Raw genomic sequence first — 27500 nt, forward strand, 5'->3', positions numbered from 1 at the left:
ACATATGATTCTTATTTAATGAGAAAAGTTCCAAATGCTTGCTTGATGAATGAAAAGAGAAGGCTGGTTGAATAACCAAGAAAATAATTCTCCAAGATTATATCTAATAAACAACAAAAATTCCGTCATATGAGATGATTTCTATGCCTATCTTTAGGAAAAAATTATATAAGCATCGAACTGGCAAATGAAGTAATAACATTTTTTTAATTAATTCTTTACTGGCCATGTGACTTTTATAAGGCTATTACTTACAACATAGGTTGAAGAGTCTTTTGCTATCATCTTTCGATACTAAGATCTCCTTCAGAAATGGAGATAATGGAAGAGATGATACTTTAAAAGATACACAGTTACGAAATCGATAGTTATCATTTCTTTAGAATATATTAGCAATTATAGCAGTATCCTAAAGGCTTCCCATCAATTTTTCGTTCAGGCATTGTCATTTTTAGATGTGTGCTCCGGTAGCCTAAAGCTCAATGCATTCTTCCCCAAAAGATGATGCATCGAATTATATATTTAATATACAAAAATCAAATGCGAATAAGATCCTCTAAGAATTATCAATAACATTCAATTCTTCTGAAATATATTTAACTCTGAAGAATTCTTCCAATTCATTCTAGCAATATCCATTTTCTTTCTCTATTAGAAGAATATGACTAAAGTAATATAAAAATGACATCATGTATGCCCGTAGGGGCGCTGCCCGGTTATTAGTCAAACTCACGTTTCTTTTTTTTCAGAAACGTTATCTTTCGTATACATTGATATTGCTTAGCCGGCCACTGCCTGGTCATCTTATATCACTTGCTTAATCAATTCTTTGAATTTCAAGTTCATAATTTTGATTAGTCCTCAAGTCATTGAGTCTTCGATTATATTATCAATTTTCAGAAGATTTTAAATTGTATTTCCTTATTTTCTTTCAAACTTCATTTCTGCTCATAGTATATGTTGTGGAACCTATTACAGGGAAAGTCTTTAAGAGAAAGTCAAAGTCATGTTAGGCCTGTTTAAGTAATTGCTGTATATAAACATATGTGCGCGCGTGCGTGTATTTGCATGTATATATGTTAAACATATAATATATATATACATACATGCATACATACATGCATACATACAAACATACTTATGTATTATATATTGGCACACAAACACGCACACGAGCACATATACTATATATGCTGGAACCTAGCCGATACTTCATATATATATATATATATATATATATATATATATATACACATATTCGTACATATGACCAAAGTGATGTTCCGCCGTATCTATACGACAATGTATTTACCATTGTGCTGTTTTGGAATTGAAACATTAAAATATCGAATTAGATAGCATAACGGACTTGATCCATAGTTGCATTTATTTATAATTGCGTTTTTAGAGCATTATTTTGAAATAAAAGCATTTTTCAAAATGAAATTAAATTGGGAATAAAAGCAAAAAGAACAAACAGGGAATTTTTTCTTTTAACCTCTTCTTTGAGAATGGCAATAAACAGAACAATAAAGCTTAGCCATCATAACAAATTGTCAAACCTTAAAACCTAAGATCGTTCGGCATTCATAAAATGATAAGCAATAAAAAATGAAAGAAGCGTTAAGACTAATAGCTGACAACTTGCCAAATGACTCACGCTACCTTATTTGAATTCTATCATTTTTAAAGTTATCACTGTAAAGTAAATAACAACATGCAATCAGCAGTAACGTATCCAATGGTATTTATAAACAAAAATGATTATAGATAAAACAAATAGGATGGTGTAATAACAATACTACTTCTATTCTTTCTTCCTGATTAAGGTGCAATACGCATAGTAGAAGTGGGTAGATAACGACCATCAACCTCAATACTTGTAGTAAAGTGCGGTATGAAATACCGCAAAGCATTTTATCAGATGTTCTTACGATTCTGTCTTCAAATTTTTGCACATAATCAGCAGTTTTTTGGGGAGATGAGGAAGTCGATTACATTGACTAGTACATGACTGGTACGTCTTTAACCGACCCTCGGGACAATGAAAGGCAAAGTCGACGTCATAACTCAGAACGCAAAGACGGTAGAACTGCCAGCTCGCTGCCTTAATAATAATAAGGGTTTCAAATTTCGACAGAAGAAAACCTACATATTTTCTTTGTCGGTGGGCAAGTTTGGCATCTGTTAGTAAACTCATCTCTTTGGCGGAAACGCGGTCCTGAGTCAAGAAAATACATAAATTGGGTGCTTGACTTACTGCTTTTTACAAGTATGGAAATGTAGTTGCTGGAAAATTCGCCTTAAAAATATATAGGGATCTGTTGGTGGGTAAGAGCAGTGATGTTCGCAGGGAAACTCTGGGGCGAACTAGTTGGTCTTTTCTGCTGGTGCCAACCTCATTCCCATCTATTAATATATTATTTATATAATCTTACGATCTCATTCGTTGGCATTTCATTATCTCTTTTTCTACAATTACCCTCATGTTATCAACTTTTCCCTCTTCCTATTTTTCATTTTATATGTATATCCAAAACTATTTATGTATTTAAGAACTTGTTTTAAGTTCTAAAATTCACTATCAGAAAACAGCAACAATTCTGTAACGTGTTTAATTGAATATGGTACGTGATATCTCGATGCAACTGCATATATTTTTATTGAATTATTTCCTTTCATACACCATAAAAAACATTGACAATGTTACTGCCAGAAGTTACTCAGAGAAAACACTCACATGAAGAACAGCTTGTTAGGTAGTGTTATAATATTTAATTCAAAAATTATCAAAACACCGTGATTCTCTTATTAGTGTTTTGTCAAATACAGTGAAGTTTGTACTTTGCTAAGATGCTTTGATAAGATTGAAACATATACGAGTAAAAATGATCAATACTGAATTAACCATTGAAATAATATTATCTTTTTTCGTCGCATAAAGCGTACTTTTTCTCATGATTTCTGCATTAAATACATTAACAAAGGTAACTTTTGAACACTTATCTAATGTGTGTTCAGTTTTACTGATGTGGAAGGATATCATATGTGTGCCAGGGGTATGATTATTTGTAAACTTTATAGAGATATGCTTACGAATATATTTGTAAAGCTATTTGTGTTAAGTGTAGCGATTATTTTTTATGAATAAATCTCTTACACGAGTTAAGGTGTGACAGTTCTTCTATAACGCGTTGTGGGCATGAGCCGTGTCATGTGATTTGATTATATATCTCACAATGTATAACCGTGTGGTGCGTACACTATTTCTCATAGTATTATTTTGTAGGTGGCAGATTCTTTACATTCTTCGTCGTGTAATTTGCACGTTATGTCTACCGTTTTTATACTAATCATATTATATAATTTCTTGATTATGACGTGGAGATTTTGAGAAGTGACTGCCGTTCGTCAATGCTTTTAGTTTTCCGAAAAAGTTTTTCACTAAACAGAAAGAAGTTAATATTTTATCATCTAATTTATTTCATTTCACTCTTTCTCCTACTGCTATTCATAATGTTGCATCTGCTGTCACAAGTATTAAAGTTGTAGTGTTTTGTAGACCATTCTTACGTCCCTCACGTACTCTGAGTTTAATCAGGGAGAAGTTATACGTTTGCTTATACATGGCTACATATACAGTGTTATATACACATGGTTACATCAATGACATAATTTACTATAGACAGTAGACTTCACATTGCTTTTCTCTTAAATTCCACAAAAATATTTAATTAAATTTGTGATTTTATTCGAAAATGGTTGCCTGAAATATTAACGTATGTAGTTATGAATATTTAAAGACTTATTTTCCTTGTGCAGGTGTAATTCTTATTAAGCGCTGTATTTTTTTCATATTTTCACTGTATGACGTATGCATAACAAGACATCTACTTCCTATACCACTTGAATCACATTTGCAGGAATGATTAATGCACATTAGTTTCACTCAAGGATCGAATGACACACGCATCCATCTGATTGATCACTTGGCCACATTACCACATTCTAATCCATTCATTACTGCTTTATCTCATAGTCTATATTAATCCACTGAATTTGGATTAACATATTTGCTTTTTTTTTTGTCTCTGTATCTGCGAAGTCGATAACTGAACTCTGTATGCGACATTTGCCTATTCAGCTGTATGTTGTTTAGATAAAAGTGTTTCTATAAAGAAAAGAAATCAAGTAAGATTCATAGCAAATAGAGAATTCAATAAACCTAGAGAAGCATAATAAATATAAAATCCCAACACGAAGGTTCTGAAAATTAAAGTCTGCAATACAATGTTGAACGTATACCTTAACCCTTATCATTATATGTTGTTCTAATTATTCTTCACCACACTCGGGTACGAAACATGTCCATTTCTATCAGAGCCTTTGTGAAAAGAAACGAACTTTCAAAAACAAACTAAAGCTGCAAAGATCAGTTTAATTAGTAACTTAGGAAAATAATTCGGTTGGAGTACCCATTGCTTCATTATTATTATATTATTATTATTATTATTATTATTATTATTATCATCATTATTATTATTATTATTATTATTATTATTATTATTATTATTATTATTATTATTATTATTATTATTATTATTATTATTATTATTATTATTATTATTATTACACTAAGCAGTGTGTAATAAGTTGGTAACAATAGTGTTGTATAAGACTAAATAAAGTGAAACATTTGATTTTATAATTGACCTATCAGTATTAAGATCTCCCTTGAACAATGAAATAGGAATTACCTTTTAGAGTTCTTTCAGACAGTTGTCGTTTTTGTCACAATGAATTATGGCTATTACCTATACAGAGAATGTACTGGCGTCATAGAAATAATAGACCACATCCACTTTACGCAAAGTTTATAGTAATTCTTTCCATTCTGATCGCAAAAATCTACCACGGCCGACCTTAGTCATTTTAGCATCAGCTGAAGTTTAAAAAAACGCCTGAAACTGATCAATGGAATCGCCAACAATTTATCGCATTTTGTCAATTTAAGTAACTAGTTTGATAGTTGTACTAATAGTCCTACTAAATAGTTTAGTTTTACTAATCATACTTGTAGTATTAGGCCTTCTAATATTCATTTATACTAATTTTACTTTTAAAATCATGGCTCAGGAAAATCCCTTTTTCCATCAAGTTCAGCAAAACATAGGTGTAATTACTTGAAAGAGTTTTAATTTATAATTTACCACTTGTATATAAGAGTGTGTAGTTACCGATACGGATACACTCATATTTTCACATTCCACTCATATAAAATAAACATTATATAACACCGGCACATTTCCCTGGAAAGACTTTATAAAATCTTGGACAATTTCAAATTAAATGTGTATCCAAGAAGTTTATATCTCTTCTTTCAGTCGTTTGAGATTTTTCTAAAACAATTGTTTTAATGAAAACTAAATGGAAAGAATAACAGTTATTGATTAGCTCGTTCTGTTAATTCCATTTATGAGAAATGTATATTATGTGTTTACCTTTCGGCTATCATATATTTACTTCTGATAATATGAAAATGTAGTCTAAAATTCATACTTATGAAGGAAAATAGGATTTTCGAATTTGTTTTTTTAGAAACAGTACATTTAAAATATGTCAAAAGTTGACTATTTATGAAGCTGTTTTATGCTATGCTCTGTAACACATTTTATGTAATATAATTTTGTTTTAAGATATATGACAGCACAAGTAAGATTCACGATTAAATAATATTATTACTAATCCAAAACTAAAATTTAATCACGTTTTTTCAAAATGATAAAAATAAGAAATGTGATTTTCACACTTGTAGTATCAATTTGCTGATTTTTTCAGTAACTACTAACACATAAATGCAATTTTCTTACACCGATAATATTTCAAATGTGATTTGACTGTGTGTGATATGAATAAATACTGTTAGTTTTAAATCGTACGTTTTATCCCTGCTATTCATTTACTAATCAGTTTCTGCTTTGTTCATTTTTTTTAATGTTTTACTTCATCCCAACAAAACTACAATATCTACAGGCGTTGGTAGCTGAGACTTTGATATTAGCGAAAACCCATGGCTACGCGGATAAGATTGAAAATGAGTTGGAAGAAGAATTGCGTCGTGACAGTAAGGGGCCCCCAAAAGAAATTTCGGCGAGGTAAGTGTTCATTTAGGCATAATTAGCATTTTATGTGGTATTAGTTTCAAATGAACATCGAATATAAAGGGACTCTTTGCAGGTAGCATGAATTTGCTAATGTGGAAAATATCTACTATATCAATGCAGAATAATTGTTGGCTTAAAAAAAATATTTTAATGCAAACTGGTATTTGAAACTCCAAGAGTAAATTGCGTTTATAAATCAGATGATTTCTGACACGAATTTAGAAACGATAACCTTCTTCGTTTCGGGAAGGGAAACCGTTAATGGATTCTTCATTTCCCTTTCTCTTGCATTTTTAATAATAGGAGAACCCTGTTTTTATTGATATATGATTTATATAAAAACACACATAATAGGTACGAGATAATAGGTACGAGTGATAGACATAAAGGTAAAATAAATGAAATATAGAAGGACAAAAAGAAGAAAGTGTAAAAAATGCTTTAGTTAGAGCAATAATATCAGGTGCCTGCCTGTATATTTGGCTCTAACTGGGTGATGCTGGTGTTTCCCAAGTTTCAAAGTGGGTACGTTTCAATATGTCTGCATTTTGTTATTATCTATGATGTAAAGTATGTATGCGATATTGTTTCCGTAGTCCACGAGAGATACTTCTTTTATTTTTCTCTATTGTATAAAGATCATAACTTTCATTCCAAACCTTACGAAATTGCAATTATGTTATATATTACCTTGGCATACACATCATGCTTAATCGAAGGAGAGATGCCTGACAACAATTATGGACGAGTTATTCACCTTGACGGTGAATAATGTGCATCTTTGTATCATGTACAATTCGGTATTTCTTATAATAATTATCAAGTATGGCACTAAATATAAATATAAATATATATATAAGTTAGTTTAAATAAATATGTAATGTACATATATAAATTCATACGTAGTTACACGTATGCATACATACACATAGACAGACAGACACAGGCGAACAAATAGACATATGTTTGTGAAAGGATATATATATATATATATGTGTGTGTGTGTGTGTGTGTGTAAATACATGTGATTGTGTGTTTATATGTGTTTGTGTGTGTTAATGTTTTTATATGCATACAAATACACGCACACAAAATTGTTTTCCGGTAATAACAGTTTTCTCCGAACTCATGGATTATTTTCCTCCTTACATCTAAGAAAGAGAATCTTTTCCAAACCGTTATGGGCTATAAAATACCCATGGAAGAAAATGCCTTAAGATACCTATGGAAGACAAGAAAACATCTCTTAATTTCAATTTATTTGCATAAATTTAACTAATTTTCATTTTTGCACAACCTCTCACCTGCTTTGATAGAATGTTTCTTTCAAATATATATTTTCACATAGCAATGGTTTCAGCAAACCGAAATATCCTTATGTAATATATATATATATATATATATATATATATATATATATATATATATATAGATGTATGTGTGTGTGTGTGTGTGTTTGTGTGTATTCATATGGATGATTTTATAAAGACACATACTATGTTAAACTATGTTTTTCGTGTAGTATAACGATTTCGAACAATGAAATGTTCCTAATTGATGAACAAAGTACGTAGTGAAACTTAATGCATTACACTATATTCCTTTCACCATGCCGTTCTTTAGAGGTCTCAGCTTCATTTTTCTACGTCTTCGCCTGAGAAAGTGCTTTCACCTGAGTAGAATCGAATACCGTTTTATTACTAGAAGTGACGTTTTCTATCTTAAACAATTTTCTTTTGATAATCCCAGAAGTATCACGTAAGAAAAATATGTAGACAAATGTCTAAAATATGTCGACAGATGTATTCTCTATAATGAAAAGTTTATAAACGTCTGTGGTCATAAGCCTATGTACGTGTGAGTTTCTTTTACCGTGTTTACTATTCTATACTAAGCCTGTCAGAGTTTAGTGATAACGAGGAGACGGAAGAGGATATGTATTGATTGATACATTAATCTAATTAAGTAGTAAAAGGAAGGAAATCGATAAAAACTCTTCAGAGTTACTTTGGTTTGTTGTGAACAATAGAATTCAAATTCGTCTTGCGTGTTTATCATATCAATCACCACTAATACATCTAATTGCTATGCTCAAGAGATGATTCTTTAGTGGTACCTAAATACCGTTGCGTATAATTTTCCATAAATAATTTCATTTACAAATATATGTATAAACCATGCAGGCAGTTGGTCTGTATTTTATTGTTCAAATATGACTATTTACATTTTAGTGTCATCTATTTTAGCTATATCCATTTATCAAATTTAAAACCTAAAATATTACTTATGACTACTTTTAGCAATTCAAGTTTTATTTTAGTTAAATATCTTTATCGTATCGAAATATCTATATATCCCACTTCGTGTAAATGTGTTATTATTATTCCAATGAAATCATATTGTGTCCGAGAGGCGTTCTTCTTAAACGTCATAAAATAACTTATAAACAGATGCTTACATTGTTTTTGCCGCCTTTTAAAATTAAACCATACTTTATTATTTGTAACAGTAAGGCGGTGAGCTGGAAGAGTAGTTAGTGCGCCGGACAAAATGTTTTAGCGGAATTTCGCACATGCTTATGTTCTGGGAGCAAGTCCTGCTGGGGTCCACCTATCCTTTCGGGGGTCGATTAAAATAAGTACCAGTCGAGTAATGGAGCCAATGTTTTCGAATTACCCCCCACCTACGAACGTGTTGGGTTTGAGACAAAATTTAAAATCAATATTTAATAATAACCTGTATATTGCAAAACTACTTTGGAATTCCTTGTATTTTTATTTGTATTGACTCGACTCTTACTGCAGAGTCATCGTCCAGCTCCTCCCCTTCTTGTTTTATTGATAATGTTTACTATGCATTATGAAGAAAGAATATTGCAAACTATGCAATTCGTTCACTACACACATATAGTATTCATTTAATCTATGTATTTCACTGTCTCTTGTCTTGGCAGCAGCACTTTTAGTCATGATATGTATCTCGACAAATCGTGTGATAACTACCTACGCGTAATATGTAACAGCTAGCAGATTACTAACGTATAAATAGCAGCTGGATTTTATTTGAGTCCTCCAGTCATAGAAGAATGTAATGTTGTGTTATTCGTTGTCTGTACTGTTTCTGTTAGTACAAACGTTCGATAATTATGTATTATCAAATTCTGTTTGCGTTTTAAACATTAATATAAATTTAATATTCTGTAAATCTATTCTGTCTTAATTCTATATTGATTTTATGTGTTGTGGTTAACATGAGATATTTATTATATTGCTTCATTGTCTGTTGAAATCAGTTCATCTGCATGTTGAGGCCATATATATCCGCTGAAGTCTTAAATGTCTAAATTGACTTGTATCTCAGATTAAAGGTAACCTTATCCTCAACATATAGTTCACATATGAAATTTTTGCTTGTATATCTGAAAAGTAAATTCATATCAATAACAAACACCACAGTAGAATATAAAACTAAGAAATTGATAAAAGAGTTTTAATATTACTGCATCATATAGACACATTAAAACATAATAGTAGAATAAAAAATTGATAATTTAGTGACGAACTCCATCATATGTGAGCTGTTATGTCATAATAACGGAAGGCCCTATATATAACTGAGAAGACCATAGCAATACTTAATCTGAAGCTGCAAGATATATTATTTGTAAACCTGTTATTTAAAGCTCGAGTCAACAAACTTTTATCAGAGAAGCTTTTATATCTTGGAGGTGCAGTGATGTTTTTAAGCGACAAATCGAATACAGTCATGACACCACTACTTCAAATATATAATAAAAGTTTACATTACCGATGTAAATGTGTAAATTTCTAATATTTTGGATGGAGTGCATTTCCTATATGAAGTTGTTTCCAGTCGAGTTATTTGTCACTGTGTCTACTCTTTCTCACTAGCTTGGAGTTCTTTTCTTTACACGAATTCATTTTTAGCGAAGCTTTTGAATGAACAAATTGTATTTCAACTATACTTTCTGTTTGGTTGATGTTATTGCATAAAAGTAAAACTTTTATAAAAGTAAAAGATTTAGCGGAAGATGTTAACAGTAGTGCAAGGACCAAGGACTCATAATTGATTGCAAAGCAAAAAGCATTTTCATCATGTGCACAAGGCTGCATCATTCTTCAAAACATCTCTACATCATACACGGACGCTAGCACAAAACGCATTTACACATATCCACACACACGTGCGCGCGCACACACATACTCACACACAGATATATATATATATATATATATATATATATATATATATACATCAGTGTGTTTAAGTGCAGTAACGTTTGGTTAAATGTGCGCACATATATATATGAATACACACATATAAATAATGTAAGTAATTTGAAAATTCATAATATCAGTTCTCTTCTTTCTAATATTTATTTCTAATATTCATTTTTAAGAACGACTATTTGATTTCAAAGGAAAAATGTCAGTATTATCCAACAGCATTATTCAAGTTATATCAGACAATGTAATCGCTATTAATTTTGTAGAATTTGTTCCTGGACAATAATTCGGTTTCACTATTTTTTTGCGATAATGATAGTTGGTGAACTAAGTATTTGTGCATCTGATCACCATTCTTTTGTTGAAGTTTAAATTTTTGCTTTCTTTTTTGTCGCAGTTTTGAAATTTATTTTGTCTCCTCACGTTCCTGTTACTTACGACTGCAGATACATCTGTTTTGATCTTGTTTTTCACCCGCAGTTACAATATTACTATTCCTCCTAGATATCGAAATAAACTTTTCAAAGGCTGCAACATAAGTGTCGTGGAGGACTTTCAGCATGATCTTTGAGAGTATTTTCTGCATTCCGCTATCAAGACCATGGTGAGAGTCTGCCGCAACAGTATTTTCAACTGTTTGTCACCCAGCTCCATGCAAAGAAAAACAGAGTTGTCCCTAGATAAGCTAGTAATTTCTTGGTTATGTGTACATTGAACAATACAACGATTTTTTCGATGTGGTGAAGTTTCCGCAATTCAACCATTGCATGGATACTGGAATTGAGTTGTATGTGTATAAAGACATGCGTATATATGTATGTATATATGTGCACATGACAATAAGATTTTGTATGATTCCTAATATGAAGTAACTCTAATAATTAATATGTGCGCGCGCATTTGGTGTATGCATTCTTTGTGCTTTGTGTACATAGCAATGTTTTTGTAGTGTACAAGTATCTGATCATCATGCCTTATTCCAGGAAACGTCTAATCATATTAAATCATGTGTTCATTCGCTTATTGAAACAGAAACAGATTTGGTTAGCACCCACCGCGCAAAGATTATCTCAGGATAACTTGGATGAAACTGTGAAGTCACTAGAATTGCAATATATGCGAAGTCACCTGAAAAAGAATATTGCGCAACTATTGTCCTCGTTTTTTTAGGAATATCTTTCCTGCGCTCGGAAAATTACTGGGGCTGAGATCGATTTGGGCGTTTTGTATGCGGAATATTGCCAAGCGTTCACTAAACTTAATCAGCTGGCCAACGTGACTGTTGGAGCATAAAATCTGACATTCTGTAGTGGAGTATATGAATGACAATAACCAGACAACAGATCAATGCATCGGATGAAAGTTTAACACTTCAGCAGGACATTCATGGGCAACGCTATGAAGAATTCAGTTTCAAAAAGACACATTAAGTCTGTGATGTGGGGGATGTAGACAAATAGACGGGTAGCGGTTGACGACAGTCAATTCTATCCAAGCTGAATGTATCACGAACCCATTCGCCGTACACATGCTTTGTGTCGGTTCAGTGAAAAAAAATCTATGGAATTATATCTTACAATTGGTGTCACATGTGGTGTGTATTGGATTATCCAGCAAGTGTATCTCGACGATGACTCATCACTTTCCTTAGTAGAGAAAAACTCGTCAGTCTTTCTCTCTGGCAAGAGAAGATGGCGAACAAAAATGGGTGATGAAAGCCGTAAAATCACTGAGAGTAGACATTTATCTCTCAACTCAATAACTCACCAGTTTCCTGAAATATTACTTGAACGTAAATATTATGTTGGAGAATGCGAAAATCCTACAATAACTATGTGGCTGCGGGCTGGCTGTGAGAATTCTCAGCTAACACTTTCTTTTGGTGTGTCAATTTATTCTTGAATTTTATGTGGATAACCTCATTTCGGGAATACATTCTAATTATTATCTTGTTAATTGTCCTTTATTATTATTATTGTTTATAATTCTCATTTTTATTTACTCATATTACTGAATTCGCCATTTTTCTCAGTATATATTCTTCACTGTCTTTACCTTTTGTATTTGTACTATCCCCAATAATAAATAATTGGTATCATTTTCCCATATCGTGTGCCTTCAGAGCACTGCTGAGCGCATGCGGTGTTTCGTTTTGGATTTGTAGTAAGTGTGCAATGTAAATGGTTACTGTTACTCTGTGTTGTGTATAAATCCTGGTGTTTTGCTTATGTACTTTGCATGCTTTCATTATTTCCCAAAGCATGATTGTTTTTGTTGTCACATCTCTTCATTTTGGTTATCTCTATCTCCAGATCTTTCGATAATTCTTCCATTCCATTTACAGATACATCGTCATCTGTTGGTACTGATGCTTTCAGACTCCTTTACTTCTGGGCCTAACAAACGACGGCCTTAATAATACTGTGTGTGTGAATTGACATATTTCCGATTATAGTCGTTTTGTAATTCTCTTCGGCAACTTCTGGTGTACAATAATACATCCTTTTTTCTCACAGTATTCAATAATGTAATCACCAACGCTTTCATACCTGCAAACATATTCTGGTAAATTTGAGTAGGCAGACAAAATGAACTAATTGTTTCTTTCCTGTTTGCTCGTCATTCACTTAATTCATTTTGCTTTATTAAATGCTTGTGGTAAATTTCTACTGGGGAAGATTTGAAGGTGTGTCACAATTAAGAACACTTTAATGTCATCTTTAGGTCCTGCTCTTCACAAATGCTGCGATTTATTTTTGTCTTATTCCGTCCTGTCCGCTGATCTGGATTTGGCTGTCAGCAGCACATTTTACAGTAGTTTTTAACCGTTTCGATTTGCTAATTTTGATCTCCTTTCAATCGCATTTGGATGTTTTTAAGCAACTATTTTATATTTGTTCATTTCTTTGAAGGCAAAGGAAAGTTTTTTTATAGCAGTTAGTTCTCCATGATTTGTATTAGTTTTCCTCGATTCTTCACAACATATTTTGTAGTTCTACACTGAATATTTCTTAATAGTTTTCCAGTTAGATAAGGCTCCCACCTACTTGCAATCAATGTAAATATAATCTTTTGCATCATATTTTCAGTAATGTATTCTAAATGCAGTTAGTTTTTAAACGAGTTTTTTTTACGAAATTTCTCAAATGCAAATATACCTATAAATGATAGTCCTAGATATATCGGATAAAAGACTTATGGACAGAAAATAGTGATGGGGACACCATCAGAATTGACGTCACACAACTGCCTAACATCGGACGGCTGTTATTCCCATTACATTAGAAGAACCTTTCTAACTGAGCCATAAAATTTATAATGGATCATATTTTGGACAATACCTCTGAATCAAAAACACTTTCTTGAAATCCTTGAATTATACATTTCAAATATCATCTGAGGTAAAAAATATCTGGTAAAGTGAGTTTATGCGATCTTTGTACGAGGAAACCTTTCTTTTTCGCAAAATTGGCTCTCTTAATCTCGTACACAATAATGAGCTATACATTTTACAGATATAGGTGACGCTACAAAGAATCACCATACGACAACAGAAATTGTCCAGGAACATGATTAACCAATTCTAAACAGAGGGTTTTTCCAGAATACATTCGTCATATTGATTCAACATATTTGCAAATGATTTTCATCATAAATTAGTTTCCAAATTGATTGATCTTGCTAAAAATTAATGTATATTTCAATTAGTCTGTTATCACATGGAGACAACTGATTTACATAAAAAGGGTTCCACATAATATCTCCCATAATTTGTACATTAATGAATTCCACATTATTATGTCAACAACTCCAATCTTCACCGTCGAGAAAGAAACCGGTTTTAATTCAAATATTTTATATCATGATACTGTTTCAACTGGTCCTTGAAATTTCACCTTGTGACTATAGTATTCCTCGATAAATTATGCTATTAATTTTTTAAAACAAATCCACAATGAAATGATTAAAGCGTTATTGCACACTTGCTGTGAAGTGCGTCACAAAGTATCAAAGGAATACTTAACCATATAAATATCTGACCAGTCGTTGCATCTGCTTTTCAAACATTCTGCAGTCGTTATTTTCCTGATTGGGTTAAAGTTATATTTTAAGTGTGATGTATTTTGCTATTCGTAAAATTTCCATCGTTATTCGAATTTCTGTGGAATCAATTTCTATTTTTTAACTGAAGACATTTTCTGTATTGTATAAAATATATTACAATGGCATCTATTGTAAGTGCATAGTCAAGCAATGAGATCATGTCACACTTTTGCGCCCGATATTGAACACCGTGAGTAATAACATTTGTAACTGCCATACTTACATAGAACTTTGTATAATGCGTTGGTTGTTTGAAATGCAGTCGGTGTTTTGTGGTTTTGTGTTAGTGTGTAAGCTTTCCGTCTGGTGATTTTGCTGTGTATTCTGAATTTGAGCTTGAAGACTACGTGTGGTATATGTTACATTTCTTTTCATGGATTTTAATGACGCGTTCATCCATTGTGTAATCGGAAAGTTATATTTGTATGCGCATCAGTAATTTTGTCAGTTTATTGTTGTAATTTGTCTGGACTACTAATTTACTAGAATACTTATTATTAAACTCTAATAGTGCTAGATTATACTATTTTAAACTCCTTTAGTAGATGAACATTCAAAAGCTACTCTAAGACGGGATTCGACAAATAAAATGTTGTTTATGAGGACCATTTGGGATATGTTGTCAGTATTCTGGCTAATGAGTACGTGTATATATAATCATGGCTATATATACTAGGGGCAATTAACAGGATGAGGACAAATGTAATGTTAAACCATGTATGACAAATGTTAAAGGAGCAATAGGCTTTTAATGCGGATTATATTTTGTACAACTAATCGAAGGAGTATTCCATCAATATTTTATCGTTGGAAGATGGCGGCGAGCTGACAGAGACGTCAGCACGCCGGTCGAAATGCTTAGTGGTATTTCATGTGTCTTTAAGTTTTGAATTCAATTTCCGCCGAGGTCGAATTTACCTTTCGGGGTCGATAAATTAAGTACTAGTTGCGTAACGGTGTCGATGCAATCGACTGCCCCCTCCCGCCAAATTTCGGGCCTTGTGCCTAGAGTAGAAAAAGATTATACTGTTTCTATTTATACATTTACTTTCCTCAGTTATATCTACAAATTACGAAATATAATGTCCATCAATCCAGAATGTAACAGCTTACGGAATATATAAGCCTTGATAAACACCCACTCCGTAAACACAGACGACAAAAGCAAAGCAGTGCTATTATCTAGTAATTACTAGTTTCGATAATGTACCACAGTGCTAGACAACTAAGGTACGAAAGGTATATTATTTCTCCCTGCCCAAGGGCCTCTGTAATTATTCATGAAAGCCTGGTCCCAGTTCGATGTACCAAATGTTGTCAAGTTTCAATCTTTCAGCAAAATGTTCCTCGTTGAATCTCTTCCTATTTAAAAGAATGCCGGTAAATGACATTTTTTTGCTGTCTCTGTTGACACCCGAAAAAATACGTGCATGCACACTTCTTTTGTTGACAAGATTTCTACTCGCCAGTGTCGCTAAAATGTCTGCGTTTACTTTTAGTTGTTGTTTACTATAAATATTTTACTTTACAATTAAATCAGTACTTTTTTTTGCTTGTTTTGTGTATGTGTCAAAAGTACGATATTGTACATTTTCCATTGTGCTTTTGTGAATATGCTGTGTGATATCCATAACCTTTTTTTGTCAATGACCTGAAGGCAAAGAAAAACTGTAAAAAATGTAACACAGAACTTATACTTTTCTTTTGTCAACCTCTGAAAGAGGAGAATTTAAACTGCAGAAAGTTATTTGTATGTTAGTATTCTTCGTAAAAAATTTATTTCCGTTAGCAGAATGTTTCCGAGCGAGGTTTAAGAAAACGTATACATTTGTAAATGATAAAAATAATAATAGTCTCAAACTCTGATAAAAGGCCAGAAATTTTGACGGTTTGAAGTAAGTCAATACCATGGACCCAAGTGCTTGACTGGTACTTTATTTTATCGACTTTATTTTAATTGCTATGATCATATCCCGCCGTCTTTCGTTGAGAATGAGCGAGTAAAGTACATATGGGATATGACCATCTTTACAAACAGGCACGTAGGACATAATCGTTTTGACGTCATGACTGTGCACACATGAATGAATCATAGTAGAAGTCGGTGTTTCTGCTGACCAGAATGTTTAAATTACCGAGGGAGTGAAGGTAAACAAATACCAGGATTTGGCAAGCCAGGCACGAGAAATACATCAAGCAACAGTCAAAATTGCCCCTTTTGTTATCTCTGCACTCGGAACAATTTCAAAGAATCTGGATGCAGTACCTGAGATCTTCGGCTTGCTACATATATTATGGGAATGTAGAAATGAGTGCGGTGCTTTTAGAAGCTCATGTGAGGAGGAAGGTGTTGAGTCTCGGAGCTGAGGCATAATTACACACAATCCGACCGTGAAACGCCTAAGTGTTGGAAAAACAACGAAAAAATGATTTTTTAAAAATCTACCCCAGTACTTCACTGGTACTTTATTTTAACGACTTCAGAATGACGAAAGATAAAATAAGAGTTCCAAGAACACATACTCAATGTCTGTAGAGACCCCAATATACGTAAATAAATTAAAAGGTCGCCGAGAAGTATGCGCAACGAGATGAAACAGAAGAATCCATTGTGAAAGCAAAACAAAGAAAAGCAGAAACCAAATCGAACGAAATTTCAGAGCAGCTTAATAGCAACAAGAAAAGAGAGAAAACAAGTCTCGAGGCAAAATCAGGTAAAAACTAAACATTAAATATCAACAAATAATATATGAGAATCTTCAAAAGCTCTTCAGAAACAATGTTAGGAAATTTTACTAATAGCTGAGCCATGAGAATTAACATCAAGGGAATGATTTAGCAAATACTGAAGTATTTGTTATGTCATTCGATCAAATATTTGGAGCAAAGAGATTCAATACACTAGTGAGTTGAACTGGTTATGGAAGTTTAAAATTGAAATGGCCTAACGATAAAATGTTTACAAATATACCAAATATAGTAAAAGTTCCTCAATCCTATGTTGTTTCGTTAGTGAACAGAACTGTTGAAAACTCTATCTTCTGCCCATTTCAGTCTCTTCTGCTTATGAACATCCTTCAGAGGGGGGGGGGGGGCTTGTAACAAGTTTAACATTCCTGGCTACCTGCTTCAAGAGGCGACACCTGGTAGTTTTGGATACCTCCTCCCTGCCACAATGTTTGAAGATTTCTCTACTTGTCAGATATGGGTTCTGCACAACTCTCCTTTTCACCCATGATAAAATACGATTCGAAGCAACCCTCGAATGGCCCTTATCTGCCCTCGATCGGACAAAAATAGGAGACTGCAAAAATTTCTTCATTGTTCGGTGATTCCTTACCAGTATTTTGGATACTTCTATGGTTGTTTTTCCTCTTCCAAGCTTTGACACAATGGTAGACTTCTCATTTGAAGTAAGATCACATTTCTGATCCTTAATTATACTTAAATTGGATACATGCCTAATAATTTGGGATAGCAGAAATATTGCTGCTACACGATAATGGCTGCCGTTTGTTTTCGTCTGCGCAGATCCAATTTATTTTAACAGAATTTACGCAGGTAAGGGTTGCCAACAGTCAGTGAGAAAACAACTGATTTTGAACGTATATACACTTATTTATTGAGAGAAGGTTGATTTGCCTAACAATGTGGGACGCAGTGTACTATCTTTCTTGAGGTTTCTATATATTTATTTATTTAATATTTATTTCTCTACTTGCTATTAAGTATCCTCTGTTATAGCGTTTAATGTGGTAGCATCTCCCCTCGAATGATGTTAACTCCGCATGATTTTGTAGTTTTTGTAATTTGTTTGTGCTATAACTTACCCTTCGATATTTTACTCCATGTCTTGGGCCTTTGCGGCCAATAAAAGAAGCAATCATCTTTCATTGTCACCGGGAACGCTCGTGGTTAATGAAAAGATGAACAATTTATTAGAGAAGGTGATGAGATGTTAAGAAACAAAACTAAACTGCAGAAGTAAATTATTAGAAAATGTGAAAACGTGGAGAATAATATCCTAAGAGGACTCTTTGTCTCATACCTGAGAGGAATATAATGAGAAAATCCACACCTGCAAAAAGAGATTGCTAAAACCAGGGTCAAAATAAATATTCTGGCATACATTGATAAACTGTACAGAAAAACTGAAAAATACCTGGAGTCACTAGTCCAATCTGTAAGAATATTTGTTTATAGGTATGAGTCTTAGGCTGAACAAGTCTGCAGTTATCACAGAAACATAACTCAAGATGAAATCATTAGATTACTGTGCTGCAGCACAGAATTTTGTCAGCGAACAGGTCGCGGTCTCAAAGCGACGAAAATATTTTGACAAATTAAATTTAAATGTTGAAGTGAATCTAACGGTCTGTGTGTGTTATTTTAAATGGCTTATAAACACCTTCCACGCTATAACAATATTGATAATAATAACAACGAAAACAACAACAACAATAATAATAATAATAATAATAATAATAATAATAATAATAATAATAATAATGATGATAATAATAATAATAATAATAATAATAATATAGCTGAAAAAAGTATCAATGAAAAACAGAAACTGAGAGCACTATACTTGCAGCGAAAGACGAAGTTTTGGCCACAAATTGGAGGGCAAACCTTTGGAATGAGCAAGTATCTCCACTGTACGACTTCTGTAATAGAGTAGACGAAACCTTTGCCTGTATAATGAATGAATGCCCTAGACATTCCCACAACCATTACAAGCTGTGGTAACACGATGAGGTAGCGAAAGTGCTATAATGGAAACTGTGTGAAAAGCGGGGGTCTAGAGAGAAGTTAGATGTGGTATGAGCCCAAACCGTAGAGAATGGCAGAGTCGAAGACGTGCAAAATCCTGTGGGATTTCGCAATCCAGATGAACCAAGTGCTAGAGCATAACAGACCGTCCCTGGTGGTGGTGGAAGGAAGGCGAGAAAATAGAAAAGATAGATAAAGTATAATCCTCATAGGTAGGAAATAACCCGGATATGGGAAATGAAGAAAGTGAAGATAGTGTCAATTAATGATGGTTCCTTGGGGACAGAATCAGACGGTATCAGCAAGACTATATAGAAAATCGGAATAGAATGTCCAGTAGAACTGTTACAAAAGGCTTGCCTCCCTGCCACGGCCAGAATAATCAGGAAAGTATTAGATAGTTGAAAAACACAAATTGCAGGCAAAAAGCCCACTACACATGCAAAACTTTAGGAGTTCCAACAAATCTTGAATTAACAAATAATAATAAGTTACTCATAGATAAAATGGTAATGAAGATTGTTAACGAAGAAGGACAAATTTATCAATGGCCTGGATATACTACCGCAAGACCTATGACATGATTCCACGTCTTTGGATCAGAAAACGTTTGAATATGTCTGTGATTGCAAAGAACGTCAATAATGTTTCTTAGAAAAAACATGGAAAGTTGGAAGACAGAACTAACATCATAAAGATAGCACCAAGCAACGTAATAATTCAAGCAGAGTATCTTTTCAGGGTGACAGTGTCTCCTTGACTATTCGTTTAGAAATAAAGAAAATAATCCGCAGGCATGAAATCAGGACTTGAATACACAGGAAGTTAAGTCAACATTAGGAAGTACTAAGAAAAGGGAGGTGGTAAAAGTATACACCAGATCGGGTTCCAGAGAATCACAAAGCAGCCATACTATGAGATATGTTAATGCATGCAATATTGTTGCCAGAGGTCAATTGGAAAATGTGTGGATTCTAGTTGATTTAACATTCTCAACGAGTGATAATATTTTTCCTAGAGAAACAGAGAAATTACTGAGATATATAACTCTTTAGATAGAGGAAACATAAATGTTAGGATTCAATGCAGAAACACTCTCTATGATAAGCGATAAGTGCCTTGGGAATGGTGAAAAAAACTTTAAGCAAATACTTAGCGAAACATCAATAACTTACAAACTTGCACATTCTTCAGAAATTAACACACATACGTACTGCACATATATTAAGTAGAACACTTAAATACAATGAAAGATGGAAACCTCAACAAAACACTTCTCCTACTGGAGGTACACAGAGATGTGTCTCAAAAGTACAGTTAAATGATGCAGTATATTTCAGACTGCAAAGTAATAATAATAAGATGGTTTTACTTACTGCAAAAATTTAGCTACAATATACAGTGCAAAAGCTTAACTGGGATAGTCTAGTTACATTTTTACTTTTCCGTAACAGCTTCACAAAAAACTATGGTTTTAATTCCAATATATGAAACACCGCATTCATTCAAATTTGTCGTTGACTGTTTGGAAGTTAAGGTTTTTTAGAAAGCCGCGTAGGATAGTCATATAGTTATATTGCAAACCCACATCATCCCACATTTATCGCCAGCACCACTCTGATCACTCACACCCTGCAAATAAGTCAAGTCCAAAGTCCAAATGTTTGAGAATAAACGGATTTGTACTAAAACAGGAGATTATTGCAAACATGAAATGATTTTATGAGCCATTATGCCAGCTACGATTGTACTGAATGACACCTGAATTTGAATGGCAAATAACAATTCGAAAATTGAATACGAATGACAAACTTTCAAAGAAAAATTACTGAAAAATACCGTTCTTTCAAAATTAATATCCGTTTATTGTGTACTTTAGACGTTACAAAAATGTAAAGCAAATTCTAACTAGTACGTCTAACCCTAATGAAAACTGCATTAGTATTTCTGAACGCTGTACCTCTAAAAATAGTTAAGAGAGAGATAAGAATTGTTCATTGTATAACTGAAAGAGTCAAGTCAATTCCATCACAGGTTTCAAGAGTAATGTTATGATTTCTACAGATGATATGACGTGTAATGATTACGCATTTGATCAATCAATTGACTAGTACTTTATTTTATTGACTCCGAAATTCGCGGAATTTGAACTCATGGTGTGTAGAGTCGAGAAAAAAGCTATGCAAGTTGTCCAACTTCGCAGAAAGAGTACAAACGCGGACATGACAAGGTTGCCCAAAACCTTCACTGGCTAATATGCCAGAAGTATGGATACGAGGTAACGGGTGCTTTATATATATATATATATATATATATATATATATATATATATATATATTATCGCCTGAACACGTGCTCAACCAGGTTGACAGATGCTGTTATAATACATTGCTGGGTACATTGACATTTTGCATCGTTTTAGCCATCGAATGAGGCCACCTCGCTGGGTAGGCGAGCAAGCCAACATTCCCAGCAACATGTAATGAAGTATGTTGCTCGAGAGCAAAACGCACCGCCCGTTCTCGGAATCAAAGCTACAATCTAGCGATTGTATGTGCAACAGCTCAACCACTAGCTCACGTGCCAAGCCATGATCGATCGTTGACCAAACACCATTCATTTTTTTTCTCCGTGTTTTTCTCCTTGTTTTCTCCGTACTCTTTCTGTTGAAGAGCGTAGCTCGAAACGTTAAAGACTTTCTGTATTCCCGAGCGTCAAACTAATACATCTCTTTGTTGTTTACACCACCTGTCCTCGTCTGTTGTTGCTTTTTTTTTTCGTACATTCTCCCTTATATATATATATATATATATATATATATATATATATATATTTATAAATATATATACGTGTGTGTGTATGTGTGTGCGTGCCTTTCTTTATGTTCACTGCTTTGCTCGAAAAAAAGTGTTACTTAATTCTAAATATTACACAATGCAGCGGTTGGTTTTCTTTAAATCTGACGGTTTCAAAAACACATTTCATCCTTGGATGTGTGGGTTTTGTGATGTGCCCTGGAGGTGTTCCGGCGGTTACAGAAAGAGAATGACTATCCATATTCAATACTTTAGAAATACCAGATAATAGTACTTACTATCAACTGTATTTTTGAATTTTAAAATTTTAATTCTTTTTCTTTAAAAACATTTAAACACGCACAGAGAGACACAGACACACACACACACACACAGACACACACAGACACACACAGACCCCCACACACACAGACCCCCCCCCCACACCAGTGATCTATTTACTTTTCAAGTCCGGTACAAAATTCTAGGTGCTTGCCACTGTATTAATAATAACATTCACGATGCGTACGTCTTTGTTCGATAATGAACTCATTAACCCAAATTGTTGATATGCACTCCCAATTTATTTCGCTCCAGTAGCTTCCGGACTTGAAGGTTGCAATGCATGTACCTATCTGCGACATAGAATTTGCTATACAAGAATGGTAAAAATGATGCAATCTGTTAAGTGGGAAGAAGGAATCTATTACATTTGGTAGTCCAGTCTCTATCGATTCCTTTAACTCTGACTTTCGATATATTAACTTTGTCAAGCTGAAATAAGAAACGAAATATATCCATTAATGAAAGAGATGGCATAAAAATAATTAGTTTGATTGATATATATAGAGAGAAACAAAGAAAATCGTGTGTCGGTGAGTGTGTGTTTTTGTGTTTATGTCAATGCAATCTATTAAAAACTTCATCGTTAATACTTCATTATGTAATCTAAACTCTAACGAAATTACGCTTTCAATCACATTAAACGAATTCTTGTGACAATGAATTTCATTTTTATTCTGTATTGTTATGTGTGTTGTAACTTATATCAACGGTTCTCAACCGGGGTCTCTATGACACTTGGGAGTTCATATCAGATTTTGTTGCAAATTTTAATGTGTAATAAACTGGCTACAAATTTATTTACACATTTATAAATTGCTATAAAAAGAAATTGTTTTAAATATACGTTAACGATTAAATGTTTATAAAGATATTTATAAATGTCTTTATACAATAGGGACAATTAACAGAACGAGAACAAATGTGATGTTACACCACCTTTGGCAATTGTTAAAGGACACAAGGTCAGAAATTTTGGGGAAGGTGGGTAGTCGATTAAATTGCCCCCAGCACTCACCTGGTACTTATTTTATCGACCCCTAAAGTGATAACGGCAAAGCCGAACACGGTGGATTTGAACTCAGAACGTAAAGACAGACTAAATGCCACTTCGCAGTTTGCCCGTCGTGCTAATGGCTCAGCCAGTTCGTCGTTCTCTAACGGCAAAATATTGGTTTGAAATTTTGGGGGGGGGACTAATTAGATTAAATCAACCTTAATGCTCAACTGCGGAAGTTGAACTCAAAACTTAGAAACGAAATGCCGCCAAGCATCTTGCCCGGCGTGCCAACGATTTTGCCACCTCACCGCCTTCTAACGATAAAATATTCTTTTCTACTCTAGGCACAAGGCCCGAAATTTTTAGGAAGGGGGCCCAGTCGATTACATCGACCCCAGTATGCAACTAGTACTTAATTTATTGGCCCGGAAAGGCAAAGTCGACATCGGCGGAATTTGAACTCAGAACGTAAAGACAGTCGAAATACTTCTAAGCATTTCGCCCGGCGTGCTGACGTCTCTGTCAGCTCGCCGCCATCTTCTAACGATAAAATATTGATACAATATTCCTTCGATTAGTTGTACAAAATATAATCCACATTAAAAGCCTATTGCTCCTTTAACATTTGTCATACATGGTTTAACATTACATTAATTCTCATCCTGTTAATTGTCCCTATTATATATAACCATGATTATAAATGCACGTACTCATTTGCCAGGATACTGACAACGTATCCCAAATGATCCTCATAAAGCAATCTGAACGTTTCGACTTCCAATTTAAATCGCAAATTAAATATACTTAAAAATGTATTCGCTCATAATTTGTCGGAAGTTTTTATTACCTTCTGAAAGACAACTTAAAATTCAAGCATAATAGTTGTTTTATTCTCCTTCGTCAGAATCCATGATTACATGTTAAGAACGACAATAATGAATTGAATGCTTAATGTTGCGACTCTAAAATTTAAAACTAGTTAAATTTACTGGGCAAATTGAGGATAAAATAAGAAAACATTGGTGAAGCAGAAAACTAATACAAAACAGGAAATTGTCTTGGAATTCAAATTGTCGAAATAATTGCCTTCAAAGAATACCGACATTTAAAATAATCTGCACTATATAGAAGAAAACACAAATTTGGTAATATTGTGAAGTACCAATGGAACAGATATACGAAAGGGTTATGATGCTTCGTCATTTTGTGAAGTTCTAAGAGCAAATGCTGAAAAGAAGTTTATTTTCACTAAATTGAAATGCATTTGCATATTTTCATAAAGAAATGATCAAGTCGCGTTGAATAAAGAACTCAATATGCAAGATCTGAGTGTCAATAGACATCTTTGTCCGGAAACGTGTCAGATATCGGAAATAGATAACGCTCCATTATATACAGAAGCCTAGATTGAAAGACACATACACAGGGGAGTAGAAAGATAGCTATATCGATTAGTACAAATAAAGTGTTGGAAAACGGGACTGAATTTGTTATTAGAGGCTATGATTTTGATGATAGTGATGCTGCAGATGAAGATAATTATAATGTTGTTGAAAATGGAGATAAGAAATTGATTATAATAAGTCCTTCAATTTCACTCATAACATAATCTAGAGTAGCACCATCATCATCATCAACATCATATCCAAAAACCCTACTACCTCATAATGTTAACTTAAACGAATATTCAAAAGTCAACAGAATAAACGAACACTGTTTTAAGAGTTACTTAAAATGTTGTGCATTAAAATTCTCAAACCGGCAGCTATTACTGTAAATTATATATGCGAATATTATATACTTAAATACTTTTATTGCCATAGAATATACTCACTGCTGGATGAACTGTTATGAGATCACTCTAATAACAGCTCCAGGGGACTGAATTTATTTTGCAAACATATCCAAGGTCTTTAATTTATGATATTTCTGTCCAAAAATCTGTAAGAAAATAATATCTGTATCGGTTGTATAAAGGACATCGCATTCATTGACCATTACTTCATTCACCCGAAACGTCTACATTTATGAGAGACTTTTCCTAGTTTGGAATCACATTTCTGTGATCAGCCTATGAAGCATCGTATAAAAGAAATCAGTGCCTCATTCTATCACTGGACATATATTACATTGGTTAGGCGCATCATGACTATGATTTTACAGTAATTTCTGCATTAAATTTGATATGAATTTTAATCCATATATGTTTCGCCCGTGTATGACAAACAGTTGGTATGACAAAACGCTGGTGTTTTCCTGCCGTTCTTGTTTCAATGTCACACGACAATAATTTTGTTGTAACAACATATGTACACATATTTGCATAAAACACAGTGTTGTATTGAAGAACTGCTTAAATATCAGAATGCATCTGATCCCCCCAGCTGTGTCAGAAGGGAAGAAAGAAACACAAGTTAGGAAAAGAAAGAAAAGATGGCCGATGGTCAAGTGGGAGCAACGAGAGAGCAAAGGAGGAAGAGTGAGGGAGAGAGAGAGAGACAGACAGAGAACAGTGAAAGGAAGAAGAAAAGAATGACAGAAAGGATAAGAGAGAAAAAAGCGAGAAGGGGAGATAGAAAGAATTAGAGGAAGGAAGAGAGAAAACGGAAGAGTAATAGAATAGAATACATATATATATCGTGAGAACAAAAATGGCGGTGATGGTATTATTTTTAATCTTTCATATACTCACATGCTCACACAAAAACCAACGGAGACAAACAAACAAACTGACCTCTGCACTTCCTAATACATGCACGTATATTCTCGGCATCATTTCTCACTCTCTCACTATACTCAAGTTCACACATATATACTCTTGCTCACCATATATTTACAAACATGCAGACACAAGTAAACCCAAGACACAACACGCACACACACGAACACACATGGATATTCGTATGAACACACACACACACACACACATATATATACACACAAATATTTCACATAGAAGAAACGAAAAACTGGAAGTCTTCATACAATTTGATATCTGGTAGCAATATTCGTGTTATAGAACAGCTGCCACTTCTAACGATTATATAATTCGAATTCTCTATATAAACATTTGCGTTTTTCGACAAAGCATGACCGTGGTACTTTACTGTTTTATTTGCGATGTAGTGTTATTCATTGGCCCCTTCTATTTCTATGTCCGTCCAGTTGAAAAAGTAAGTGACAATAACAAAGAAATCATTATAAAAATGGAACACTTCTTCACAATTACTGATTAATTTTATCTACACCTTTAATTATAATTCATTTTAATTATTTCAGATTACGTCGAAAAGGAGAGATGTTTTTCCATAGCCGCTTTGTGATTTTAACCGTTGTTATTTTGTGCGTTCTTGACTGCGCCTTGGTCCTGGGAGAACTTATTTTGGACTTGCACAGTGTTAGAGGTAAGTGATTTGCTGTATCCTAAGTATTGTAATCGGTAGAATAAACTTTTATGAGAAACTAAAATATTATGAGAAACTAAAATATATCTTTTCTTAGAAAAGATATATAAACAGCATCAGCAAAAGCCCAATGACTTTTTGGGTCCTGTTACCAAATTGTCAAATATTTCTTCGGTTACATTTCTTTAGAACAGAAAAGTGAGTCGCTTGGTCTTAGATATAAACAAAGAACCATTCTTTTTCTTTTTGTATATCAATATGAGAACATAATATATAAAAATCCCAACCGTATCTAAATTTATCAATGCAAGCGTTTTATTTAAGAGCTTGAGTCTACGATTATCTGTCGTATGATTAAAATTTCTTAGTCTTATGACTGTCATGCATCATCTATTTAATCTTTATATCATTTGATACATACATAGGTCATTAATTAATAGATTACTGATAATAATTCATAGATTGGTGGCCGTCTATCATTGTATTAATATCGCTCATCTACATACTATTGATGAAAAGTCAGAGCTCTTTGTTACACAGTTTGTTGGTTTCGTACCTCTTTACTAATAATTATTTTTCTAATCATCTTCAAAGTATATTTCATTGTTCTGTAGCCGTGATTGTTATAACAATGATACTGTTCCTCAAATGAATATAAAAGGATTGAG

General features: G+C 33.4%; 1 protein-coding gene across 12 annotated transcripts in view; it reads left to right on the top strand.

Annotated features, from left to right (window-relative positions):
* LOC106869300 (uncharacterized) overlaps positions 1-27500 on the top strand; it is a 309763-nt gene that overhangs the window by 205570 nt on the left and 76693 nt on the right. For all 12 annotated transcript variants that reach the window (XR_016242508.1, XR_016242509.1, XM_089354696.1 and 9 more), the window contains 2 exons: positions 6034-6155; positions 26708-26832. Coding sequence is in view for 10 of the 12 variants with exons in the window: in XM_089354696.1 (XP_089210822.1) it covers positions 6034-6155; positions 26708-26832 (247 nt within the window). In the remaining 2 variants the exon portion in view is untranslated. The remainder of the gene's footprint in view (positions 1-6033; positions 6156-26707; positions 26833-27500) is intronic.

Source organism: Octopus bimaculoides, chromosome 7, assembly GCF_046866305.1.
Source record: "Octopus bimaculoides isolate indiv1 chromosome 7, ASM4686630v1, whole genome shotgun sequence".
Lineage (NCBI taxonomy): Eukaryota > Metazoa > Mollusca > Cephalopoda > Octopoda > Octopodidae > Octopus > Octopus bimaculoides.